Source organism: Melospiza georgiana, chromosome Z, assembly GCF_028018845.1.
Source record: "Melospiza georgiana isolate bMelGeo1 chromosome Z, bMelGeo1.pri, whole genome shotgun sequence".
Taxonomy (NCBI): Eukaryota; Metazoa; Chordata; class Aves; order Passeriformes; family Passerellidae; genus Melospiza; species Melospiza georgiana.
In genome coordinates, this window is record NC_080465.1 from 49385968 (window position 1) to 49398995 (window position 13028).

The 13028-nt window shown below is 50.5% G+C and overlaps 2 protein-coding genes across 2 annotated transcripts; both read left to right on the plus strand.

Moving 5' to 3' along the window:
• The first annotated feature begins 3086 nt into the window (after positions 1–3086).
• Positions 3087–4473, plus strand: CCNO (cyclin O). Its single transcript, XM_058044180.1, has 3 exons — positions 3087–3347; positions 3431–3616; positions 3747–4473. Exons 1-3 carry the CDS (start codon positions 3102–3104, stop codon positions 4230–4232), a joined length of 918 nt encoding a protein of 305 aa, XP_057900163.1. The 5' UTR covers positions 3087–3101; the 3' UTR covers positions 4233–4473.
• Positions 4474–6314: 1841 nt separating this feature from the next.
• On the plus strand, positions 6315–9019 carry MCIDAS (multiciliate differentiation and DNA synthesis associated cell cycle protein). The gene is made up of 4 exons (XM_058044553.1): positions 6315–6516; positions 7674–7888; positions 8034–8144; positions 8537–9019. Exons 1-4 carry the CDS (start codon positions 6315–6317, stop codon positions 9017–9019), a joined length of 1011 nt encoding a protein of 336 aa, XP_057900536.1.
• The last annotated feature ends 4009 nt before the right edge of the window (positions 9020–13028 follow it).

Sequence of the window (13028 nt, forward strand, 5' to 3'; positions counted from 1 at the left end):
TTGGGCTTCTGTGAGTGTTTGGATTTGCTGACCACTCATGGAGAGTTTGTCCTTGCTTTCTGCTGGACACAGAACTTTGTTATTCATTCTTTCCTATTCTATTCTGAGCTTAGCAGCCTCTGCAACTTCTCTCTTTATTCCTTTTAGTATAGTAATAATGTATTATATATCATATATCAATAAATCCAGCCTTCTGATCATGAACTAAGATTCTCATCCACTTCTCTCACCCTGAAGACCTCATCAGGTCGCTGTAATACAAACTATGAACTGTTCACAGCCATTTCTCTTTTTTAACTTAATGTGCTAATCATACTATCAGTACAATGTGTACTGATGATTGAAGATTCGATCCTGAATCTCAGTTGAGTAGAATTCCATTTATGCAAACAAAAGACAAATGTTTCTCATATGGGTTACCTAAGTGATGAATTTTTTTTTTGAACTAAATTTACAGTATTAAACCAAGACATCTTAGAGAAGTCCTAATTTTTCTGTATGATTTGTGTTGAGAAGATGCTCTATAAGCGTCTATAAGATGACAGTATGGACTGCTGTGAATGAGTGCTCAGCAAGATGTGTACTGACCAGCAGCTCCTCCCAAGGAGGGGGATTTGCCTCTTCGCACAGTTATTCCTCCCTGTTTACCCTGATCCTTGCAACTCCTGCAACTTTTATTATACTTTTTTGTGTCTTAAGTTTTGCATAGTTCTCCAGGCCCCCTTCAAGAGATGATCATGTGGTTTTTCTCCATTTATTGATCAAAATTCACATGGACCCTCTTCAAGGAAATACCAGAGAAGTTCCTAGTGGAAACTTCCAGTGGCAGTTTTCTCCTACCCTACTTGCTCACAATGACTGGATGTCTGTGTGATCCTTTGTTTCTTGTTTCTTTAATACTGAATAATCCTTAACTGAATAGCTTAATGAATCAGGTGCTCTCACCTTCCACCTATCCACACTATTTCTAATTATAAAGTACAGTTTTAAATTGCCAACTTAGCTTTCAAGAATAAGGGATATATTGGTGGGGAGGATCTGCCATTAAACAGTTGCAGTCAAATAGGAACTGTCTTCACAGACAGAAGCACAGTGTAGATGACAACTTTTGTTTAATCTGAAAAATAAAGATTTTTTACAGCAGAGGTTAATCACGTACAGGAAGGGCATTCAGGAAATTGAATGCATAAAAATGCAAAATACATGGAGCCTATCCATTTAGATTATGACAGCAGAACTGGTATTGCTGTCCAGCTTGTGCACATTAGCTTGCACCAATTTTTGAAGAGGAGAGCTTTTTGCTAACAGCTCTGAAGGAACGGGGATCATATCTGTTATTCTTTTATGCATTATGATAATGTAGTGGCAGTCCTGATTTCATAGGAGACGGGAAGTAACTTTTGGGGGTTTTTTTACAACACCATTTAGGCGAGGAAGCATTTGATCAGGAAGTTTTGATCTTAGATCTTAAGATCTCAACTTTGTCTTCAGTATTCCCACACTGAAATCAAAACCTGCAAATTTTATTCATTGAAGATATAAAATAAATCTGTACCCTAAACAAATTTCCTATGTTTTATTTTGGTTGAGATGGCTTTTTTGATGTTTTATTTGTATCCTTTGGAAACCGGAAATAGAGAAATATCTCAGTAATTCAGTTATTAGCAAGCTGCTCTTTCTTTTGGGTTTGAATTTTGCAAATGAGTTGTTGGTCTTAAATGGTTAAATCCTAGGGAAAGTGTGAATTGTGTTTGAGTTCTTCTCCCTTATCCAACTGTGATAAATGAGAGGGTTTTTTTCCATTTATAGGTGGTAATGTTGAAACTCAGAGTTATTATTTGTGTTTCTCTAGCATGCTCTGCTTTGTAATCTTCTAAATAAAGAACTGAAATAAATTAAGGGAATATATTGTAATAACTGGGAAATTGGATGATCTTCTGTGTGAGCAACTGTTTTCTGTAAAACAAATGAGGGAGGTCACACTGTGGTGTACAGTTAAGCACAGTTAACTTTTAAAAGAAAAAAAAAAAACAAACAGGAAACAAAAAAAATAGCTGCTACACTGGCTTTCTGCTTCTGCAGTATACATGAGCAACTTTTGTGCCTGTATTCTTTTTGGTGGATGAACTTTCTCTTTTGCTCTATTTATTTAATAAAGACTTCTGTTAACACTTCTGTGTTACTTTTCTCAAAGCTTTTGTCCGACACAAGACCATTCAGTGTCTCTGGATCTTTGTCACCATAATCTCAACTGTGGTCTGCAATGTGTTCTGTTTTTTAAAGGCAGCATGTTCTCCTGGTGTCTGTCCTCACTTTGGAGAGGAGTCCTCCTCCTGCTATTCACGCTGTAGACTTCCCACCTCCTCTCGTTTTTCTTCTGTGTCGATGCCTTCTTGAAGCTCTTGTTTCCTACTGCCATGTTTCCCAGTGCTTAACCCAGAAGAGGTTTTCTTTCTCCTGGTCTTTCCACATCTATAGCACACTATACATGGGTGGAGTGCAGAACTGTTTTAATTTCCTTGCATTCAGCTGTTTAAAATAGTGCCCCATCACATAAATAGTCCATGGATGTAAGCATAACTGAGACCCAGATTGCATCCCGAGCTCCAGCATTCTTGGCTTTCTCCCCTGCTGTCCTCCTGTGCTGTTTGTGGTGACCTGTACTGGAAGTGTTATGTACGGGCAGTGATGGGTAGTTGTTAAAGCTCACGAGGTTCTGAGCTGAACTGCTAGGAGCTGGAGAGACGCCTGCGTTGGTAATGGCAAAATCGAGGCGGCAGCTTCAGCTGGCCACATTTGTGGGTTTACGGCCCAGCTGTCTGGTTTGCTGTCTGTGCCGCGGGAGAGCGAGGAGCCTGTGGTCGGGAGGGCACATGGCGACTCCACAGCCTTTTTGCCCGAGGGCAAGCGGCAGAGAAGAGACAAACGTTTCAGTGGCTCGGATTTTGTTTTGGAGACGGCGATCCCCTCAGCGCCCAGACGACGGGACGGGCGGGGCGGGGTGCCCGGGAGGCGGGCGGTGACACCTTTGGCGGCCCCGCTCCGCTCAAATAGCCAGTGCCGCGACCGGAGCGGACCCGGCACGGCCGCCCGCCCACCCCATGGTGACGGCGGCGAGCGGGCGGTGCGGCGGCACTCCGGAGCGCCGGGGGCCCGGCGGCTCCCCTGGGGGCTGTCCGCGGCGCCCGGTGCGGCGGCGGCGCCCGGGGACGGGGGCGGCGGCGGCGGCGGGGGAGAACGCGCAGGAGCTGCAGGCTTTCCGCGACTACGGGGAGAGCTGGTACCGCTCCCGCAAGGGGCTGGAGAGCCGCTTCCAGCCGCGGGAGCCGCTCGCCCGGCAGCCGCAGGTGGGGGCAGCGGGGCCGGCCGCGGGGAATGGGCGGGGGAGCCCGGGGTCGGCCCCGCCTGATCCCCACTGCCGGTGCCGTAGGTGACGGCAGAGGCGCGCTGCAAGCTGGTCAGCTGGCTCATCCCCGTGCACCGGCATTTCGGGCTCTCCTTGGAGGCTCTCTGCCTGGCCGTCAACATCCTCGACCGCTTTCTCGCCACTACCCCGGTGGCCGCCGACTGCTTCCAGCTCCTGGGTGTGACAGCGCTGCTCATCGCCTGCAAACAGGTAGGGGCGATCCCGGCTGTCCCGCACCGGGGGTGGCGGCCCGCTGAGGCCGGCCTGAGGGCGCCTTGGACAGGCCGGGCTCCGCACCAGTTCCCGGCGGCAGCGCCCTCATTCCTGTCCCCGCCCGCAGGTGGAGGTGCACCCTCCTAGCGTGAAAGAGCTCCTCGCCCTCTGCTGCGACGCCTTCACCCGCCAGCAGCTCCGCAACCTGGAGTGCATCGTCCTGCATCGCCTGGACTTCGACCTGGCGGCTCCCACCGTCAGCTTCTTCCTGGAGCACTTCAGCCGGGTGCGGCTGGAGGCGCGGGGGACCGACGCGGGGGAGGCGGCCGATGCCCGGAGCCTGGCGGCGGGCGTGGCGGAGCTCAGCCTGGCTGACTATGCCTTCACCAAATACGCGCCCTCTCTGCTGGCCGCCAGCAGCCTGGGGCTTGCGGACCGGCTCCTGCGCCACCGCAGCCCCCTGGACCTGCGAATCAGCGGCTACCCAGAAGGGCTCCTGCGGGACTGCATGGACCAGCTTCAGCTCCTGGTGTCTCTGAACGGGCGGTCCCTGTCTCTCCTCCTGCCCTCGGAGGTGGCACAGAAGTGCCCCTGGCTTGGAGATGACCGCTGACAGCGGGTGGTGGTGGAGACGGCTCTGACTCGCCGTTTGTGCTCCACAAAGTCGGTGCAGTGTGATCCACTAAGCCTTAGTGTCATTGGAGCTTAAAAATTAGATGGCGATTTGCAAACGATTTTATGTGTCATGTTATCTGCACAGTCCCTTTGCTGTATTCTTTTAAGTCAAGCATGTAAATATTGTACTGAATCTCACGTACTGTGTTATTTAAATGGAGGGTGGTCGATAAAGATAACATAAGGACCAACTGAATATTGAGTAAACTCTTTTCTGTTTGTTACATCTATACCTTTATTGGCTGGCAGCAGGCAGACGCATCTGGGAGAGGAAACACATTGGCACATAACGAATTCACCCTGTCAGTTAACACAATCCCTCACAAAATAAACACGCCCAACAGTGTCATTCCCTGTGATGCCTATGTAGCTGGAGTAAAAGTTACAAGATGCTTGTACATCTTGAGTTATAAGATACCAATATAACCCGAATCATAACTTTCTAGACAATGTAGGAGCCAGTATATGGTTAACTAGTTGCTTAATGCTTAAATAAACAGAAACTCGCCAGGTGAATAGTTTCAAAAATAGACAGGTATAGCTATATTGGGAAGCAGCACGATGTACTAATTAGTAATTAGCAAATGTAAAGCAAATTAGCCACAAAATTAAGAATTTTGACCAGTTAGATCCAGAAAGACCGAGGAACACTGTAACTGTGCATGCTCTGAAGACAAAGTTGAAAAGTTCAGTTGTGAGGAACACCTTAAGCCTTCATTGAAGAAGACCTCCAAGACCACCTAAATTGGGGAAGCACAACCACAGTACAGAACTATTTATATCCATGAGATAACATTATGTAAATAAGTTTCGGTGCATATATGATGATGTTATAACGACATAGCAATATTAAGCAATACTTACTGTATAAATAAACCACAGCACTTGACAAAGGTGGGTGGGTTAGATGAAGAAATCCCCCTCACCTCCAGTGCTGCGATAAAAAAATACCTGCTCTATAGCCAGTCTATGGGGTTTTATTTCACCCTTTCAAACTGCCATCGCTGGCTTGGTCATGGCTCAGGAAAAAAAAAATAGACACACAAACATAAGTGTAGGAAAACAGAGTGTGGAATAATAACAGCTGAGTTTGTTTGCTTGTTTGTTTGTTTAGTTTTCTTGCAGGTCTATAATCCAGATGCACGCTCCTGAGCAGGCTGGCACAATCAAAGACAGAAAACAATCATAGTGTTGTAAAATATTTCATTTTCTTCATTTGTATCTGTGTACAAAAGCAGTGTTAAACGACCCGGAGCTGCCCTCGGGAGTGCTCACCTCTCAGCGCAGGGGGGACCCGGACGCCGGGCGGCGCTCCAAGTCTGGCCTGCCCTCAGGTGTGGAGGCAGAACGAGGAAACCTTGTCCACGCTGCTGTTATAAAAAATACCTACAGGACCACCACGGGGGAATAAAGGGCAGCTCAAACTCCGCCAGCCCCGTCGGTGATTTCAGCTGGACATGCCGTAGCAGCGGGTGCGACCCTCTGCCGGTGCGAGAGCACCCTCTCCCGGTGCGCGGATCGCTACATTCACGATGCCGTTGACGGAATTTTTTCTCCTACATAACACACCCCACACCCGCCCCCCCGCCGTCCCCCGTGGCTTTCAAGGCAGACGGACCCTGTTCCTTAGAGAGGTTTAACAAACACCATTACAAACACCAGCCCAGCCCCCAGGCTGCCGCCCGCGCTGCCCGGCAGAGAGCCGCGGGGCTGAGCGCGGCACCGAGCTGCTGGGGGCCGGGCGGCCGCGCCGGCGGGGCGGGCAGCGCAATGCGCGCCTTTCCCTCGGGGCAGCCCCTCGGCCCGCCCAGGCTCCGCAGGCGCGGGGAAGGTTCCGCGGGCGCGGGAGCGGCGGGGCGGCGGCGGGAGGTTTCGGCGCCCCGGCGGAGCGAGGGCGGGCGGGCAGCCCCGCCATGGCCGCTGTGCCTGCTCGCGGGGCGGCGCCGAGCGGGGCGCGGGGCGGAGGGCGCCCGCCGGCACCGGAGCTGGAGCCGAGGCCGGCGCCGACTGCGGCGCCAGCATGGAGCAGGGCGGCCGCCGCCGAGCCTTCGGCAGTATCTGCCCCAACACAGTCCAGGGCCCGCCCGCCCGCCCGGCCAAGAAGCCGGCCCGGCCCGGCGGGGACACGGCGTGGACGCCCCCGGCCGCCCTGAGCCCCCGGGCTCCCCCGCCCCGTGCTCGCCGCAGCGGCGCCTCGCCGGCCGCCGCCGCGCCCGCCCTGGGTGAGTCAGCCTGCGGCCGAGAGCCTTAACCCCCAGGCGCGTACCCTTCCCCGTTCGTCCTGCGCCCCTCTGGTGTTGCTCACCGTGCTCCCCAGCCGTGATACCCCCACCTTACCCTCCACTGTGTTCCGCCGGCCATGACCTCTCTCCGTGAACCCCGCTGTATCCTCCCTGGTGCCTTTGCACCCCGTTTCCCAGCCTTGCACTACCTGGCGTTGCACATCGAAGATGTTCCCCAGCCGTACTTCTCATTTTGGCATGCCCCATTTGCTCTGTCTACCCCTGCCCTTGCTACTCACCTTTGTCTCTGACTGTCCCCAGTGCTCAGCACCATCAACTGGCAGGATTTGGCAGCCTCTGCCCCCACTTTTCCCACCACCCCAGCTGGCCCTGTGACCCTGCAGCAGGTAAATCTACTGTTCAGAACAGCCTAGGCTGTGCTTGGCACCTGAAGGGGTAGCTCTCTCAAGCAGATGGGTGCTGGCAACTTCCCTAGCCTCAGGTTTCCCACCTGTGAAATGGGCACAGCAGAGGACAGCGTCTTGTGCTGTGTGTCAGATGGGTTGCAAGTGGCAAGGGGATGCTGTGATAAGGTGCTGAGCACAGGCAGCAGACACTGTTGAAACAGTATGGGCAGTGGTGTGGGCAGGTCTGAGCCCTGGGCCCTGCTCACTGGATCATTTCTTTCACCCCTGCCAGGGTCGCTGCTGCCAGGATGGGCCAGAGTTTGTTTTCCAGGAATTCAGGGATACTCTTGGTGATTTTATACCTGGTAAGTAGATATTTTTCCTTACGTGAGCCAAATGTACCTGCGTGTGCACATCTGCAGTCATGCTACATTTGGTCTCCTCTTTTTTTTTGCTTTGCTTTTGGAATTTTGGATGCCCACTCACTGCATGTTTGTCCCACCATGGGACAGTCTGTGAGGAAGCGCATTCTTGCTCACCCCCTTAGAGACCTGAGCTGTCACTGAGCTTTCTCCCACAGGAGACAAATTAGATTCAGGATGCACAGCTGTCACAGTAGAGTAAAAGCATTTCAGAGGGACATGTCCAGAGGGAACCTCCAGAGTGATGTTTAGAACCAGAATGGTGTGCTGGGTTTGGGGGGAGCAGACATGAATACCTCCACTTAACACTTGTGGCTATTCCTTCCAGATGTATCCACCTTAGTGCCACCACCACTGGACTGTACTGACTATGATTTCTCACTTGGTGAGGAGGTGGCTTTTGGCCCCTGCACCCCCCAGCTGCAGAGCAGCGTGCTGGTGCAGGTTCCCCCACAGAACCTGTCTTCCCCTGAGCCATGCTGGAGGGACCTGGCAGACCAGCACCAGAAAGCCCTGGGAGATGCCCTGGAGGCAAACAGCCAGGTAGGGACCCCAAAGCCCTCCCTAGGCTGTGCTGTGTTCTGTCACATCCTGTTGAGGTGACTGGAGGGCCCTGGTGCGCAGCATCCCCTGGCTCCTGGACAGTGTGGCTGTCTCGACCACCCCTTTCCCCATTTGTCCTTCGTAGCTGCAGGAGACCCTCACACAGAGGCAGGAAGAGCTGGTGTCACTGCGGGAGAGCAACGTGCAGCTGAAGGAGCTGGCAAGTCAGGCCAGGCAGCTGGCTGCTGTCCTTGACGTGAGTGCTGCTCACCATTCCAGCCTGGCTGCCCTGCGGCCCAGGTTGTCCCTGGGGGACAGTGTGATGTCGGGTGCAGGGGGGAATAGGGTGCAGGGTGAGGCAGCACGGGGTGCGACAGGGCCTGGATGGGGGGAGGTGTGGAATGGGATTGTGCAGTGTGGGGCTGTGTGAGTTGTGTGGTGCAGGACGGTGTGGGGTGGACAGCGTGGGGCAGGGCGGCGTGGATTGGTACAGTGCGGGGTGGAGCAGGGGTCAGCGTGCCGCGGTTCGGGGCCGGGCGGTGAGCTGTGGGAGGGGGCCGTGCGGTGTGGGATGGAGCAGGGGAGCACAGTGTGGTGCGAAACAGGACGGGGCTGTGCGGTGCAGATCGTGCTCCCTCTCGCCGGCAGACACTGATGCTCCCGCAAAGCGCCGACGGGACAGTCCTTCCTCCTCTTCCTCCTCTTCATCCTTTGCCTCCTCCGCCCGCCGCCGCCGCTGCCCCGGCCGGGACGGGCCCGGAGGATGCGGAGGGCGTGGATGCCATGCTGCGGGCCGTGTCGGAGAAGTGTCGCGCCGCCCTGCGAAGCCTGGGGGGCGGCGCTGGGGACAGCGCGGGGGGCAGCCCCGGGGGCAGCCCGGGACACAGCCCGGGGGGCAGCCCCGCGGCCAAGCGCCCGCGGCCGGGCCCGCGCCTGCACGGCGCCTTCCGCGGGCTGCGCACCGGCCGCGCCGCGCCGCGCCCCGCCGCGGGGCCGCTGGAGGGGGGCGGCAGCCTGCGGGCTGCGCTCGGCGAGGCGGGCGCCATCCGCACCCTGGCCTTCCCGCAGGGAAACGCCTTCACTCTGCGCACGGCCGGCGGCGGGCTCCGCTTCCGATGGGTGCCGCGCTGAGAGCCCGCGGCGCCGGCAGCCGGGTCCGGGCAGGGCGGAGCGCGGCCGCTGCGGCGCCCCCCAGCCCTCGCACGCTCCCCGTTTTCTCTTGGAAAAGGGGAATTCGCGCTTCCCCCCGGCTGCCGGAGAAGCGACGGGAGAGCGCGGCGGAGGCACCGTGCCCCAGCGAGGGTCCCGCGCCACAGGCTTCGTACGCCGCGCCGCCGTGCGGGCCCCTGGCCCGGCAGCTTGCCATCAGTAGCTCGCTAATGGAAGTAGAAATTAAGCGAAGATCTGTCCAGTTTTATCCAGAGGTTTTTAGTCAGCTGAGCAGACAAGTGTAGCTGACAGGACAGTGGCGGGAGTTGGCCAGTGTCAAAGCAGAGGGATCGTCCCAGGTGGTGAAACATGATGCAGCATCGTGGAATTTTACACCCAATGTTTACAAAGTAAACTTGTATCGTTCATGTGTGCAACTGTACGTGTATATTTGTACTTGTTATGATGATTAAATGGTGCTTAAAATTGCCATTTTGTTTGTGCAGATTTACTGTAGACTTCATTTTGCAGCAGGTATCCATATTTACTTTAATTAGAGCAGAAGTAGCAGAAAGCATCTCTGACAGAATAGTGATGTAAAGTTCTGGAATAATACATGCTACTTTTAACATTAGTCAGTGGTACTAACTTATATAAAGAGAAATGTTTGGAATAATACATGCTACTTTTAACATTAGTCAGCGGTACTAACTTATATAAAGAGAAATGTTAAAGAGTAACAGATTAAGGGAGATGTATATAGTGTACTGCCAGAAATATGTTTATAGCCTAACACCATGACCATGATGCATACCAAACACTTTTCATCAGTGTGTATCTGTGTGTCTGATGATGCTCCTGTGAGTCTCACTGAGAAACATTTCCTTTCACCCACCAGTTTGAAAGCTAAGCCACTAATAACACTCATGTAACAGTACCTGATATTTTTATATTTCTGTGGCACACAAGTGACCTGCTGCTCCACCCAGGGCAGGGATTTTCTCCCTGTGAAGTTATTTTTTCAGCATTCAGCTTTTCCAGTGTCCTTGCATGGGTCCATGAACATTAACAGCAGTCCAGCTGTGACAGGCCTTTGTTATGGTTAAGCTGACATCACATCATCACCTCAGCGGATTTCCTAGGGGAGTTGAAACCCTGCACAAGCTGTTGTGCTTGTGGCAAGCATGATGTATTTGGAAGGCACGTGGTTGTTGTTTCCAGCACCATATGTAGTGGTATGGCTGCTAGGAGACTGCAAAAGTGGTCATTGAGTATCTGAGGTCCTTCGTGTCTGCAGCACTGACATTTTCCTAGCAAGAATGATGCTGAAGCCCTTTCTGGGATGCTGTGGCCTCAAGCCTGGTATGACTTCAGAGACATTTACATTTTTGCAAAAGACCTTTCCCACTTTGGCCAAAATCCCGTATGAGAGCTCTGGTTTGACAGCAGACAGAAGAGACAAAATCTTTCTGTCTGCACTGAATTAAGGAGGGAATAGATTGATAACAAAAGATAGCATAAAAATGCATATATATATATATATATGTACAATTATACACACACACACATATATATATATATATATATATGTACAATTATGTAATGCTCATAAGAATATTAATTCCTCAGAAATTAAGTGACACGGTAAAAGTGTTCATGCAAAAATGAAATAACCACCCTGTTGGACTGTGACTGCTGTTGATCTTGCTGCTACTTCAAGTTTTTCGGAATTACAAATATATTTTCACCCACTTTTTCAGTGAACTGGCTATGGCATTTCCACTGATTACTTTTACTCATAGTGTTCTATGGTAAGAAGATCCTTGATTAATTTTGAGATATAATCTAAAAGTAGTAGAAAACGATTATAAATGTACTTTTAAGTCTATTTAATTTGAAGATCTATTAATCAGAAGGCTGAAAATTGGCTAATGAGAGCAAGATGTCATAGCTAGAATTTGTGAAAGCCTTTTTTAATCAGCAATTTTGCTCATCCCTTGATCAAAAGACAATATCCAATACTGAGTGTCAGCATGGCATTTTCCTGCAGGGCTTGTTAGGGCTGTTCAATGGATCATAAAGAGAACATTTTGCCCATTCACAAGTCTGAGCTACTCTCCACATGCCAGTAGTATAAATGTTCTTGCTTTGATGTTCATTATCAAATTGTATGTAAACACAGGCAAACATTTGGTGTCATTTAATTTCACCAATTACTTTTCACTGTTTTTGAAGCACACAGGTTCAGGCAACTGCCACCTATATTCCATCAGAAAGATGCAACTGATTGATGTTCCTGCCAGTTTGCCACAGATCCTGTGTGGTGGCAGGCCGGCATTGAGGTGGCTCAGGCATTTGGTGATCATGTAGAGACCAGACTCTAACATGGCTATCAGCGACAGCAGCAGTACTAAACCACTCCTGTTGGCCCTTCAGCAATTGCAGAGAGGTTGAATTTCACTGACGTTCATTCCCTTGTTTTCCTGAATATTTTTCTAAATAAAAATGCCCCTGTGTCTAACTTCAAGGAAAAGGCAAGCATTTTTCAGTCCTCTTCATATGACAGTAGCAGCACTCTTCATCCTTTCTAAACATTGACTTCTGGTCAGCAGCCATTATTTGCATTTTGCATTGCACAGCCTCAACAAACAACTAAAGCTAATGAGGTCAAAAGAGGCTGTAGTTTGCTTTGGCACAACTATTTCATAGCTGCAGCAAAATCAGTCTTAAAGTCTGACTTGCACCTAGCACCTGTTCAAACTCTGATAGCAAGTGACTATTTATATTCAATATTTACTTTATATCTTAAATAAAATACTACAAAGAATAAATCAGTAGGAGCCTTCAAGGTTTTTCATGTGTTGGTAAAACACATGAAAACATTCATTTTTGGTAAAATCTCCAGATTTCTTATGTGGATAATGCAGCTAAAATTAGAACTCACTTGCTAAAACAAATCAACTTGGATTTTGAGTCTGTTCTCTTTTTCACCCAGTAAATTGTTGTTGTGATTGCCTGTGAGAGTTATGATTTAAATCCAGCTGGAAGTTAAACTTCATGATCCCTGTCCTCCAGTCCCTCACCCACACGCTGGTGAGAGAGAGGAAGAGAGAGAGAGAGAGAGAAGGCAGAATTATAGGTTGAGATAACAATTTACTGGAAACAACAATGAAATAAGAGAATGAAAAGTAACAGCAACAATACATACTAACAACAATGGATAAAAGAGGGTGATTGCACAAAAAATGCTCATGGTGTCTGACTGAGCAGACCCAGTGTCATACAGCTTTCTCAGACGGAGACCAATACAGCACCCACAGCCCTTTCCTTCTTGGACACGAGAATCCCTTGCTTCCCCTTACCTGGCAGACAAAAACTCAGGCACACCCACATGGCTCTGACAGAGACATCCACATGGCTCTGGCATATATATATATGTATATGTATACATACATATGTCTATCTATATAGATACAGAGATAAAAATGTACATGCAAAGTTATTATTTCTGTAGTCAATGGCCATACTTACAAGATGCCTGTTGAGTTTGTGTAGCCCATGATTGTGTGCTTTACCCTCCCTAGACATTCTTCCAGAGCAGGAGGGCTTGTGTGCTGTTGGCTGGGTTTGTGCTGCATCAGCTCACAATTGGTGAACCTGGAGCATCCTTGTAGCCCATGGTAGTTATGGCATACAGTGGCAGTGTCATTCTGCCAGCAATGTTATACAATTCAGTATTACAGACTGTTCTCCCCCCAAAATCAAACCTCCTTGAGGCACATCATATTTCCATCCTTCTGCATTACCCACCAACTGCATCCACGTCCTTAAGCAAAAACAATTCCATGGATGTATTTGCCTTTGCTTGAGGCAGGACTAATCCAAAATGTCTTCCCTAAGGGGTATCCACTGGTTGTTTCCACTGTAAGCACATAAAGCTTGCCTTGGTGTGTTTGTGGTAGTGTGATGTAACCCATCTGCCACAGTCTGG